Source organism: Oncorhynchus keta, unplaced genomic scaffold (genome assembly GCF_023373465.1).
Source record: "Oncorhynchus keta strain PuntledgeMale-10-30-2019 unplaced genomic scaffold, Oket_V2 Un_contig_6244_pilon_pilon, whole genome shotgun sequence".
Classification (NCBI taxonomy): Eukaryota; Metazoa; Chordata; class Actinopteri; order Salmoniformes; family Salmonidae; genus Oncorhynchus; species Oncorhynchus keta.
Genome location: NW_026288751.1, coordinates 6,746 through 21,035, shown reverse-complemented (window position 1 = coordinate 21,035; position 14,290 = coordinate 6,746). Strand labels below are relative to the sequence as shown.

The window sequence follows — 14,290 nt, the reverse complement described above, 5'->3', positions numbered from 1 at the left end:
ACAGAAGCCTACCTCGGAGCAACACACTAAAGCATATAGCGCATATTCTTGGCAAATTAATTATGTGCTAATGCCAGTTGCTTTCCTCCCCCAGTGGTAAGGAGCCAAACAACCATGCTATGATTCAAACGGAAGGGTATTTTTTAAATAATTTGTGTCCTTATCTTGTGGTAGTTATACAGTAGGGAGAGTGGGGAAGAGGTCATCATTTCATTGAGTCTGTGAAGGAAGAAACCACATGGAAAAAGTGGTGAGGAAGTTGGGTCCAAAACAAGGATTTCACCAAGTTGTTGGGGTAGAGGTTTCATGATGCTTCTATCTAAACCAAAGTAGATAATTTTTAGATTGTGTTATACATCAGTTGGGGTCGCTATAAGCTTCAATATGAGGTCCTAAACCTAGCATGAAAGTGCATCCTTGTAGTTGTTTTTATTTTATTTTACTAGGAGGCAAGTCAGTTAAGAACAAATTATTATTTTCAATGACGGCCTAGGAACAGTGGGTTAACTGCATTGTTCAGGGGCAGAACTACAGATTTGTACCTTGTCAGCTCGGGGATTTGATCTTGCAACCTTTTGGTTACTAGTCCAATGCTCTATCCACTAGGCTACGCTGCCGCCCCCTGTGTGGCCTAATATACCGTAAAACTATTAAACACAGTCTCAAATAGATGCCTGTCACTTTTAATAGCTGGGCAAAGGCACACATTTCAGCAAATAAACATCTCTTTCCAATAAACGCTGTCTAAATTAATTGGTTACGAAGTTACTGTGAATTACCATTAATTGTTTACGAGGTTTAATGTTTTTGATGTGTTACATAAATTCAGTAATGACTCAACAAAAATGATTGCGATCATCCGTTTTTATCGCCAGTAAGAAACTGCTAGCCATTGGTTGCTAACAGCAGAGAACTGCTAGCTACAGTACCTGGCGATCACAAAAACAGTCAACAACTACAGTACAGAACCCTAGAAATTGACAGATCGCCCTTTAGTGGTGAAAGTGACAATGGGCAAAAATGCTCAGTCAGAGGAGAGTAATAATTATTGTCAAGGATTTTGTTTTTCTAAATAGAGACATACTAAGACAAAAGAAGAAGTGACACTGTGTAAATGATAATTCATTAGTGAAATTGATTCAACAATTAACTATGCTAATGTGATTGTGTTCATCTGCGTTCGGGAAATAAAGATTGACATGGTTTTTAAAAGTTAGTGGTAATATTTAATTCAGTACAGACATTTGTAGGTGGCTTAACTCAGGGGAAGTTGTGCCAAGAGACCAATTTTTTTTGGACAAGCTTTGTTTTCAAAACTGTAATATTTACCTGAATTCTGATTATTTCAAGGGATACACAACATACTGAAATATATTAGGATATTTTGGGATATATTTCACGTGACGGAGTGATGCTGAATGTAAAAACAAATTGCTCAGTTTACCCCACCCTTTCCTAACTCATTTTTATCTTCAGCGCCATATATTAACGAAGGGTCCCATCTCAGTCATGTAAACATACATTTATATTCTGATACCATACAAATGCTATTTTCAGTTTCACTAACCAAAGGTTTTTCTGTCTTTTTTTGTACTCTTGCATTAGCTCACTCAATGGAATTGAACAAGCTATAATAGTAGAATTAAAATAATTCTCAGATCTGGACTATGCACTATTTGATCCACATTCTGTGCATATAAATAAACATTTGTCCTGATACTTTGAGGTAGTAAAATACCAGTATTTAGTAATGTTACAGATGTGTTTTAATAAACTTAAATCATTGATCTATTGGATAAGAAGGGATATTTTTGTCTACAGGCTGTCAGGCAAGATGTGTCCCCAGTCCCTAAACTAATCTGTTCATCTCAAGATGTCCTCAATATGTTTTTGGTACACTACAATACAGTTAGGGACAAACGACTACATTTTCCTAGTACCCCCAAAACGGCCGAGTTTGAGTATTGTCCTTATTACTGTCCTTATTACTATTTTTCCAGACTCTGTTTCATTGCACGAGAGCAGTAGCTTTGCTGAAGGTGAATCATAGAGAACGGTGTTGTTGCAAGACAGAGATATCTTTCCAACATCTCAGAGCCCCATAAGTTGTGAAATGTGACCCCATAGTTCACTTGAAAACAGAAGTCAGTTTCAGCAGCTGTGGAAGAGATGGGACTGCTGATGACCACACCCTGCTTCATATCCTGTGTTAAATGATGTTTTCTCAGTTCAAAGGTTGTCCTTGAACCAACTAATTGTTTCCTCATTGCAATGGTGAACAACAGTATACAGTGTTTGCAACAATAGCAGTCAACTGCAATGCATGTTATATAATTCCCTTATCCTTCCTCAGTGATGCTGTGATTTCCTTTCCTAGAATCTAACAAAGTGTTCCTCTGATGGGCAGCAGAGTGGGCCATATTTGGAGGCCTTGATGGATAGAGTTGTCTTGTCTGTCTCTCTGCCCTGCTTCTCGCGGGCACGGTGGCATACTCACACTGTGCATGATGACTCGGTCGGAGCCTGGCACCTCTCCCAGGCCCATGCATCTTAATAGTTGTGACATCATTCAAGGCAGCAGAGCTCTCTTCCACTCACCGCCTCAACCTTCCACTAACAGAGTGTTAAGGATCCATTCTGTAAACTAAAACACAATTTGTTCTTCGGGTTAAGTGCTGTAAGCTATTGATTGCTCCTGTTTCTAACACATCCGTTCCCACTTCATGAGTGCTCTAAACCTAACAAGACAATCCCACATGTTCGATGACAGAATTCCCACTGAACCTTATTTAAAAGTTGACCTATCAAGTGAAGAGTTCTATTTGTGGAATACAGGACAACTATAGGATGTCTGAAACAGTTGGTTTCTGAGAAACATGCTGAGTCTATTTCGTGGTCAATGCAATCAGAAAAGACTAATGAATTGTCTAGGGGTTTTCTTCTCTTGCTCCATCAAACCATTCAAGGTTAGCTTGTCACTTTTATTTAAAGCCGACATTAGTTTGCTGGGGCCTCTCTCGGCTGATGGAGAGGTCTCAATTGGTAGTAGTAGTGAAAGAGAGTAACAGAAATTACCCTGCATGATAGAGCATGAAATGTGAAGGAGACAGGCAGGTAATGTAATCAGCTAAGGTCAAGGCATGTAGATTGATAAGGCTAGGTTCCACGTTTAATCCCTGCATGGGCCAATAGTCAATGAGATTGTCTTCTCACTATACCTCTCAAGCTCCATACCTTAATGAATCAGTTTCCATTATAATGTTTCTGCCTTTCCATTATAATGTTTCTGCCAATATATTCAGGGTCTCATTAGTACATTGGCGTCAATGTAAGCTCCTTTTAAGCTTTGCCTGTAAAACAAAATAACTCATTCTCCTTTTGTTCTATCTGGCTACGCCATAAGAATGATTTGCTAATCCAAAATGTTTGTAATGAACCCAGTTTGGTTTGTCCTCTGTCTTCTAATTGCATCCTTGAAGAATGAAAAACTAAATGTGGGAAAGAAAGAGAGAAATCAGGTTCACAGGCCTCCCATTCTGTGTTGTTGAGCAGTTGGTGATTTGAGCCCGTGGTGTGGTGGGATACCTCTGCTGGAGCAGCGCCACATGCCCCATTCTCACCGGCCCACCGCCATTGTGACTGGGCTCCACTGAGAGGGGCTTTGATTCTCCTGGAGAGGGACCTTATTAGTCAAACACTCTCCTACATGGCAACTCATTCATGACTCTTAATGAGGGGGGAATCTGGACCAGCTAATAAGGTGGCCGTTCCTTTAGTGCCTTGTGAGGAGGAGAATGGAGCAGATGGAGAAAAAAGCGGAGGTTTCTGAAGGTGAAAATACCCACGGAGCAGGTCTGAAAAGAATCAAACGGGGCAGGGCGGGGCACCGGCTTTCACTGGCATGGAAACCGCCCCCTTGTATCTATGGGCTGAGAGAATTATCCAGAACCCGATCCATATTCACACTCCTTGGTCTTTTCTGTCCCAACTTAGACTAGAGAGTTCCAATTGCGCCCCGTTTCTGTGACTTAAGTCCTTGGGAAGCAGAGCTGACAGGAGCAACACAGGGAGACAGAGACCCTATTGGCTTCCCCTTTCCCCTGGCCTCCTCAGCTTCCCTCAGTGGGTATTGATTTGAAGGAAAGCCCCTCCGAGATAAGGGCTGCAGGCCACTGTGCCACCCAGTCTCTAATTACAGGGCATGCCGAAAGAGAAAGCTAAGCCCCTGGCATTTGCAGCTCGCCATAATTGCTTCTGGCATAACTTGCCTTGCCAAATGTTTGGTACATTTCTTAAGCAAAAAGGAAAGAACAAAAACCTCTTTAAGCTTTGGAGAGGAGGGGTAGAGAGTCAGGGGGGGAAGGTGGGTAAAAATGTGATTACCACACGTAAAAATGTTGAACTGTGCAGTGTGTACACCTTCCACTCTCCACATGTATGATTTCAGCAGTGTTTTGAAAGCACCACATTCCCCTGGGATCAGATTACTATCACAGCCATGTCTTAGTAAGATGAGAGCCCACTCAAGGGCTTTTCATCATCCATTTTCATCATCCATTTCCTTCCTCGTGTACAGATATACGCAGCGCACACAAGAAGAATGTATAAAGAGCCTTGTATTTATGTAGTGCTCAAACTACAACCCAACCCAGCGGACATTACCAGTGTGCAGTTAAAAGATGAAAACCTGTTGTAAGCATCAACAGGTTTATACCTGTATCTACATTATGGGGTTAGAAAAGTGTTTTCTCAGCACAAGTGGTTAGATGATATCTTATGAGGCATGGACAGCAACCATTGTCTAGTTTTTAGAATGATCTATTAAATAATTGCATCCATCAGTGTGCGGTGATGTAGCCATATATATAGATTTATAGAGATCTCTTCATGAATGAACAATCAAGCTGTACATTAATTCTGAGTGTCTGTAATTATTATTTATGTTCCAATGCTGTTTCCTGTCTCTCATCACAGCCACTTCCAATGGGACCCTGGAGGGCCTGGAGAACAGGGAAGGAGGGGTCTGCAACACCCTCTCTATGAAGATCGTCATGAAAGTGGGCCAGGGTAAGTAAGCGTCTCTGTGGACTGGCTGGAACACCAGAAAAAGAGTAAAAGGCAGTCACAATAGAGCCAGTCAGGATATAACTATGGATGAGTGATAATGAAAGCTTTGTACGGGGAATGTCATTACGAAGAGCATTTAATTAACTATTGTTCATATAGCCAGACAACCAGACATTGTTTTTTACAGTGGGCTATACCGCTCTGCTACTCACAGTGTGTGGAGAGTCGTCTAGTGACTTCATCTCTCATAAAATAAGGGCCTCAGACATCACATTTCACTCCATTCTTACTTTTCTTTTTTGAGAAGGGAAAGATGAAAATAAAGAAAAGCTCTTGTGCAAATACAGACAGAGACACATTGAAGACTTTCTCACACATACCAAAAGAACTCACTCACACAATGAGAAAATGAAAGCTGTGGAAAATATTCAGGACATTCTCAGAGAGCATGTTACAGGCTACCTGTTGTCCTATTACTTAGACAGCCTGTCGGTCTAACATGAATGAGATTGCTTTGCCTGAAGAGTCCAGGTTTCTCACACACTGTCACTCTCTTTAACATATTTAAACCTCGTCTCTCACACAGTGTCACAAACTCAAATAAGTGTTGACATTGTTATCCAAATGAGGCAGCAGCCTCCGAGTGCTCCTTAACAGAATGTCAATGCATTGAGATAAGTGGGGCAAGAGTTCCCAGGCATTCTACATTGATGTGATGTGGGCTGTCTAATCTGCCAAGGCATGCCCCCACTAGCTTTTATAAATAACACTGTGCAACATGTATACGCATTTGTCTCAATACATTACCACACTGACAGTGTATTACGAGGCCAACACAAACCATTTCAGCAGAAATCAATGTGATGAAGGAATAAAGACATATACCGCATGCACTATCAGCCGTGTAAAACAGATGAGACCATTGGAGAAAAAAACAGGGGTCCCCATATAGATACCATCAATCATCACGTGCACTCTCCCTCTCCTTAACCCCTCACTGGTATATTGGCCCACTCATCTGGGTCTGGCGTCAGGCTAGGAGTGTCAAGGTCGGTCTAAAACCCTGCCCTAGTCCCCGTCACATCCAAAACAAACAAACCACAAAGAGAGGGTCCGCCGATAAGACTCTGATTCTACACATATGGGCTGTTAAGGCATAGGCTGGGGATTATTTTTATAGCTGACTTCAGATAATAATTATCATCATTGGTTTGACATTCCTTTTGTCTTTCTCAAGACTTTTTTGCGTAAAGCTGTGTTTAATACACGGTAACCACTATGATAGGAGCTAGGAAACAGTCAAAAGATTATATAGGCTATGTCATTAACATTGCTGTCTTGTGCAGGCTGTTACGGTTGGAATGCAACGGTTTATTTCTTTATGATTTGGAGCAATGACGTTACCGACCCTTGGTCATAGTACATTCAGCTGTGTGTTTGCTGAAGGATTGGGTCTTATTTTCAACCAGTGACTCATAGAAACTCTATTGCCACAAATAATGTGGACACAGAGAAACAAATCACATACAATGAAGTAATGAGGAAATAGTATCGCTCCTTTGTTTTTATTACACTGACTCATCCAGGACAACTGTCACTAAAGTATGATTGTAAACAACACACAAAACAATGAACAAAACAACATATTATTAGAAGATGATATACAGCACGGTACTAATCCCTTGGTAAAAATAAAAAATAATGGTATGCATATCTTTTTCATGGAGAGAACTTTGTCTCTAACAAAATGCATTTGTTAACCAAAATGTCAATGATTGGAGAAGAATATGACTAATATCTGAATATGTAACGACAGTTAGTGCTATCCGGAATCCTTGAGACGTCCCTACCCTAAACCATAAACCCAACCTTAACCCTAACCATATATCTTACCTAACCCTAACTTTAACCCTTACCTTAACCATGTGTAATGTCAACTTCAATGGGATGACTTCAGAGTTGGGATGTCCCAAGGACCCCGTTTAGACTTTTCCATGTAACAACAGCCTGTGTCAGAATCAGCTGATGCAGAATCAGCTGATCAGCTGATGCACTTCCTCATACTGAGTCACTCTTGTATTACTGCACACTGAGATTTAATTTATTGATTTGTGTGTGAACATTGAATTTTATGTAATTATCAGATGTCAATTAACCCATGAAATTAGATGGTGTGGCACCGAATGCTAGTTAGTTTAAATGGAGGCTGATGGCTTTGATGGCCTCTCTCTCATCTCTAACCAAAGCTTTTACAATGTTAGTATAATGAGCTAGAGCAAGGCCTGTCAATGTTTGAAACTGCTGAATTGACCACTTTGATATTTATAGCTATGAATGTGACATGTATTTTTTAAACAGGCTGTCATTTTAAGATGTGTGATATTGTTTTGGGGGTGGAGATTCTTCAGTTGTTGTTGACAGCCCCATATGTTGTGCTGCACACTGTACTCCCTGTTCACCCACGACTGCGTGGCCACACACGCCTCCAACTCAATCATCAAGTTTGCGGGCGACACAACAGTGGTAGGCTTGATTACCAACAACGACGAGACGGCCTACAGGGAGGAGGTGAGGGCCCTCGGAGTGTGGTGTCAGGATAATAACCTCACAGTCAACGTCAACAAAACTAAGGAGATGATTGTGGACTTCAGGAAACAGCAGAGGGAACACCCCCCTATCCACATCGATGGAACAGTAGTGGAGAGGGTAGCAAGTTTTAAGTTCCTCGGCATACACATCACAGACAAACTGAATTGGTCCACTCACACAGACAGCATAGTGAAGAAGGCGCAGCAGCGCCTCTTCAACCTCAGGAGGCTGAGGAAATTCGGCTTGTCACCAAAAGCACTCACAAACTTCTACAGATGCACAATCGAGAGCATCCTGACGGGCTGTATCACCGCCTGGTACGGCAACTGCTCCGCCCACAACCGTAAGGCTCTCCAGAGGGTAGTGAGGTCTGCACAACGGATCACCGGGGGCAAACTACCTGCCCTCCAGGACACCTACACCACCCGATGTTACAGGAAGGCCATAAAGATCATCAAAGATCATCAATTGATGGGAAATGATGTAAATATATCACTAGCCACTTTAAACAATGCTACCTTATATAATGTTACATACCCTACATTATTCATCTCATATGCATACGTATATACTGTACTCTATATCATCGACTGCATCCTTATGTAATACATGTATCACTAGCCACTTTAACTATGCCACTTTGTTTACATACTCATCTCATATGTATATACTGTACTCGATACCATCTACTGTATCTTGCCTATGCTGCTCTGTACCATCACTCATTCATATATCTTTATGTACATATTCTTTATCCCCTTACACTGTGTATGAGACAGTAGTTTTGGAATTGTTAGTTAGATTACTTGTTGGTTATTACTGCATTGTCGGAACTAGAAGCACAAGCATTTCGCTACACTCGCATTAACATCTGCTAACCATGTGTATGTGACAAATAAAATTTGATTTGATTTGAACCAGCAGTCAGCAGTAGCAGACATCACACCACCAATGCTTCTGGCACAATAGTTATTTTAACTGTAATCAAACTGAGAAAACTGAGGGTGCCATTTCGATCAGTGATTCTCAACTGGTGGGTATCGACCCAAATTAAGTTTTGAATGGGTAGCGACTAAAACTAGGTAGAAAGTGTGTAGAAATTATAATGAACCTATATTTGTTTATAATTTAACCTCTAAACTATTTTTTTTCAATCACAGTATTTTCAAGGTAGTTATTAGCAGTGCTATTTCACAGATGTGGTTGATTTTTGTGGTCTCAAGCTAGAGAGCTTAACATTCTTCATCAAGAATATGGGCAAAATGGAATTATTGACAATGAAAAAGTTGGGACTGTTGTTCCCTTGTCATATAATTGGTACATTTACTATCAATCTAGTATAAAACATAGTTTTCCAGATGACATTTTAAAGTGGAATAAATGGAACGGTAACAAACACATCAAGCATATAGACACTCTGTTCTATTTATTGTATTGACTCTGTTCCATGTATTCCATTCCAGCCATTACAATGAGCCTGTCCTCCTTTCACTCCTACCAACAGCGTCCCATGTACACTTCAATGATTTTCCAGTGGATGAAATCTCCCTTAATGCCAGTGTATTCAGACTACTCCCCTTATGCTTCTACACTGATGGCACTCAGGGGAACAATGCAAAAAGGGTAACACTTTACTTGACACCACTCATAACCATGTCATAATATGTCACAACAGCGGACATAACCTGGCATAACATGTCATAATATGGTCATAACACTGTCATGACCCATATTTACACGTGTGGTGACGTACAGTATATTACATTATTTTATGGCTGGTTATGAGACCTACATTTATTCAAATTATTTATTCAGATAATTGTTTTCCCTGCTAAGAAGTTTATTTTTGTTCAAAAGTTTGTTTATAAAATCCTTTGTTTGTAATGAATTCTTTACAGTCATGTTTTTTCCCATCATATTTTAAATAACTTGTAGAAAATATGACACTGTCATAAATCATTATGACCATCCTTTGTCACTTTATTTGGACTAAGAAAATACACTTTATGACACTTTCAAGAAACATTATGACCATCCTGTGTCACTTTACTTGGACTAAGAAAATACACTTTATGACACTTTCAAGAAGCATAATGACCATCCTGTGCCACTTTATTTGGACTAAGAAAATACACTTTATGACAGTTTCAAGAAGCATTATGAGCAATATAATCTTATAAGCCAGATAGGCCTATCACGTGCATGCCATTATATCAGTCAAAAAGAGGGTGTCTTGTCCTGCTCCTGAAATCTGCTCCTGCATTCATCCCAGTCATCAGCAACAGAGCATTGGGGTAAAAAACAAACATAAATATACAGTTGACACGTAGGCTATGGTGTAATGGAATATTTTGCCTTGTGTGGTAGTTTTTTTGGTTTTGACACTCTTATGTAGGTGTCATAACCAGCCATAAAATAACACAATATACTGTGTGTCACAATAGGTCTAAATATGTGTCGTGACAGTGTTATGACCACATTATAACAGGTTGTCAGCTGTTATGATATATTATGACATGGTTATGATCGTGTCATAACGTGTTATGAGGCTATGTGTCAAGTAAAGTGTTACATTTGTCAGGTTATAGCAGACACTGTCATGCATGCCTCAGACTTTATATTCATTGGCTTTAATTAGGACATAAAATTGGGGTCAAAGGAACTGATTACTATGGCTCCCATTCCACGTCCCATTTCAAATCTTTTTTGGAAAATTATTCTAAAAGGACCAACAGCATTTACAATATTCACATTGGAATCTAACTTTGTTAATGTTCTTCGTCCAAATTGCAGACCCGAACACAGTTGTACCGGACCCAGTGATAACAGAAAAGCCCAGCCAAGAGGAAAACGTTGTGAAGGAGACAACCACCAAACCAAATAAGAAGGGGGGCAGTGGTGGGGCCGTGGAGCCGGGCAACAAAGGTGAGGATGCTCAGACTTGTGGGAAAAGGAGTATTTGCCACAGTATGACCCCCGTTTCCTGGTTTTGTGCTCTCGTCCTTATTATCAGTGTTCAAGATTTGACTGTAACCTTCAATGCCAAATGGTCATGGTTTTGCTTCCAATACTGTATCCCACTCTGTGAAACCATTGTTCTCTGTACAATGCTCCGCCACGCACGCACGCACGCACGCACGCACGCACGCACGCACGCACGCACGCACACACACACACACACACACACACACACACACACACACACACACACACACACACACACACACACAGTATTGTATTACTAAACTTGTGGGGAAACCCAATTCAGTCCCATTCAAAATCCTATTTTCCCTAACCCCAAAGCCTAACCTTAACCCTAACCTTTAACCTAACCCTAGCACCTAACCCTAATTCTAAGCTTAACACTCATTCTAACCTTAACCCTAAACCCACTAGAAATAGCATTTGACCTTGTGGGGACTAACAAAATGTCCCCAGTTGGTCAAATATTTTGTCTCTTTACACACACACACACACACACACACACACACACACACACACACACACACACACACACACACACACACACACACACGCACACGCACACGCACACGCACACACACACACACACATTATATTTTTCCCTTTTGGTTTGAGAAAGTTACACTGAACCACTTTTTTTTAATTATGCTGGGTAGTAATGTGGATAGACACGGTGCTCAAGTGTGGCAATGAAAAATTAAAATCCTAGCTGTTAGGCTGAGATCAAGCCGCAGATAAAGAGCAGGATTTCTGCATATTGGATAGATACATTTGTATTTATTTTGCTAGGGTTTCAGTCACCAGAATGGTATTTTTTTACGGGGAAGCAGAAAATGCTGAAGTTTATATAGGTTTAGAAAGTCATTTGGACCCAAGGGTTCTGGCTCTGCTGCAGGACAAAATAAAATCAGATGTTCTGGAAAAAGTGGCCTTCCCTCACATCATGGACAGCTGCCAAGTCTCCCACAGTGCGGTTTCCTTTCAATGTGAAGGTTTGGCAGACATTTTTCTTGATGTGTGTTTCTTTGAACTTTTGTTTCTGTCCTATTCCTTTAACTGCATAGAAGGAAGAAGAGCGCCGCCATAACAACCTGTTGAGTCTGACTTACCCGAGAGCTCTCATACCTCGGGTGAAGAGGAATGTAATAAAGGTCGATGGTTTATCATGCCTGTCTGCACAGCTCCACAGCTGAACTCGGCCAAACGCACACAACTGATCCAAAGCAATTCAGGACAGCAGACAAAATATGCATGGGTTTATTGTCAGAGCTGCCAGCAGGACCAAAATGATACGTTTCAACTTACAAATACTTCATCATTTAAACATTTAGGGATACTTTTGGGAGGTTTATCCCTATTCTATAAAGTTAAAAGATACTGTGAGATATTCAATGCTTTGCCTTTGTTGTGTTGAAGCATCACCCTGCTTTGACAGAGGAGCACAGATATCATAGGTAAATCCAATCAAATTTTATTTGTCACATGCACCAAATACAACAGGTGTAGACTTTACCATGAAATGCTTACTTACAAGTCCATTCCCAACATTGCACAGTTAAAAAGTAAGAAATAGTAACGTAATAAATAATGAGGCTCTATAGAAGGAGTACCTGTACCAAGTCAATGTGCAGGGGTACGAAGTAGTTGAGGTAATATGTACATGTAGGTAGGGGTAAAAGTGACTAGGCAATCAGGATAGATAATAATCAGAGTAGCGGCAGTGTATGTGAAGCATGTGAAAGTGTGTGTGGCATCAATGTGCATGTGTGTGTGTGGGTGTGAGCATATGTAGTGTGTGTTGGAGTGTCAGTGTAATAATGTCTGAGTGTGTGAGTGTGTGCATAGATTCAGTGTAAGAGATTCAGTGCAAAAAAGGGTCAATGTAATAGTCCGGTGGCCATTTGATTAAATGTTCAGCAGTCTTATGGCTTGGGGGTAGAAGCTGTTCAGGAGCCTTTTGGTTCCAGACTTGGCGCTCCGGTACCGCTTGCCGTGCTGTAGCAGAGTGAACAGTGTATGGCTTGGGTGGCTGGGGTCTTTGACAATTTTCCGGCCTTCCTCTGACACCGCCTGGTATAGAGGTCCTGGATTGCAGGGAGCTCGGCCCTAGTGATGTACTGGGCTGTCTGCACCACCCTCTTTAGCCCCTTGTGGTCAGATGCCAAACATTTGACCTACAAAGCGGTGATGCAGCCAATCAAGATGCTCTCAATGGTGTAGCTGTACACCTTTTTGAGCATCTTAGGGCCCATGCCAAATCTTTTCAGCCTCCTGAGGGGTTAGAGGCATTGTCATGCCTTCTTCACGACTGTGTTGGTGATTGTGGACCATGTTAATTTCTTAAATATGTGGACACTGAGGAACTTGAAGCTCTCCACTACAGCCCCGTTGATGTGAATGGGGGCGTGCTCTGATCTCCGTTTCCTGTAGTCCACGATCAGCTCCTTTGCCCTGATAACGTTGAGGGAGAGGTTGTTGTCCTGGCACCACACTACCAGGTAACTGACTTCCTCCCTATATGCTGTCTCATCGTTGTTGGTGATCAGGTCTACCAAATCAAATCAAATGTATTTGTCACATACACATGGTTAGCAGATGTTAATGCAAGTGTAGCGTAATGCTTGTGCTTCTAGTTCCGACAACGCAGTAATAACCAACAAGTAATCTAACCTAACAATTCCAAAACTACTACCTTATACACACAAGTGTAAAGGGATAAAGAATATGTACATAAAGATATATGAATGAGTGATGGTACAGAACGGCATAGGCAAGATGCAGTAGATGGTATCGAGTACAGTATATACATATGAGAGGAGTAATGTAGGGTATGTAAACAAAGTGGCATAGTGGCTAGTGATACATGTATTACATAAAGATGCAGTAGATGATAGTGTACAGTATATACATATGAGATGAATAATGTAGGGTATGTAAACATTATATTAAGTAGCATTGTTTAAAGTGGCTAGTGATATATTTTACATCAATTTCCATCAATTCCCATTATTAAAGTGGCTGGAGTTGAGTCAGTGTGTTGGCAGCAGCCACTCAATGTTAGTGGTGGCTGTTTAACAGTCTGATGGCCTTGAGATAGAAGCTGTTTTTCAGTCTCTCGGGCCCAGCTTTGATGCACCTGTACTGACCTCGCCTTCTGGATGATAGCGGGGTGAACAGGCAGTGGCTCGGGTGGTTGTTGTCCTTGATGATCTTTATGGCCTTCCTGTGACATCGGGTGGTGTTGGTGTCCTGGAGGGCAGGTAGTTTGCCCCCGGTGATGCGTTGTGCAGACCTCACTACCCTCTGGAGAGCCTTACGGTTGTGGGCGGAGCAGTTGCCGTACCAGGTGGTGATACAGCCGACAGGATGCTCTCGATTGTGCATCTGTAGAAGTTTGTGAGTGTTTTTGGTGACAAGCCAAATTTCAGCAGCTTCCTGAGGTTGAAGAGGCGCTGCTGCGCCTTCTTCACGATGCTGTCTGTGTGGGTGGACCAATTCAGTTTGTCTGTGATGTGTATGCCGAGGAACTTAAAACTTACTACCCTCTCCACTACTGTCCCATCGATGTGGATAGGGGGGTGCTCCCTCTGCTGTTTCCTGAAGTCCACAATCATCTCCTTAGTTTTGTTGACGTTGGGTGTGAGGTTATTTT

General features: G+C 41.4%; 1 protein-coding gene across 1 annotated transcript in view; it reads left to right on the top strand.

Annotated features, from left to right (window-relative positions):
• LOC118391333 (ephrin-B1-like) overlaps positions 1-11,087 on the top strand; it is a 62,517-nt gene extending 51,430 nt beyond the window's left edge. Inside the window, exons 3-4 of the mRNA XM_052510979.1 lie at positions 4,975-5,067; positions 10,450-11,087. Coding sequence (XP_052366939.1) covers positions 4,975-5,067; positions 10,450-10,901 — 545 coding nt within the window. The 3' untranslated portion in view covers positions 10,902-11,087. The remainder of the gene's footprint in view (positions 1-4,974; positions 5,068-10,449) is intronic.
• The last annotated feature ends 3,203 nt before the right edge of the window (positions 11,088-14,290 follow it).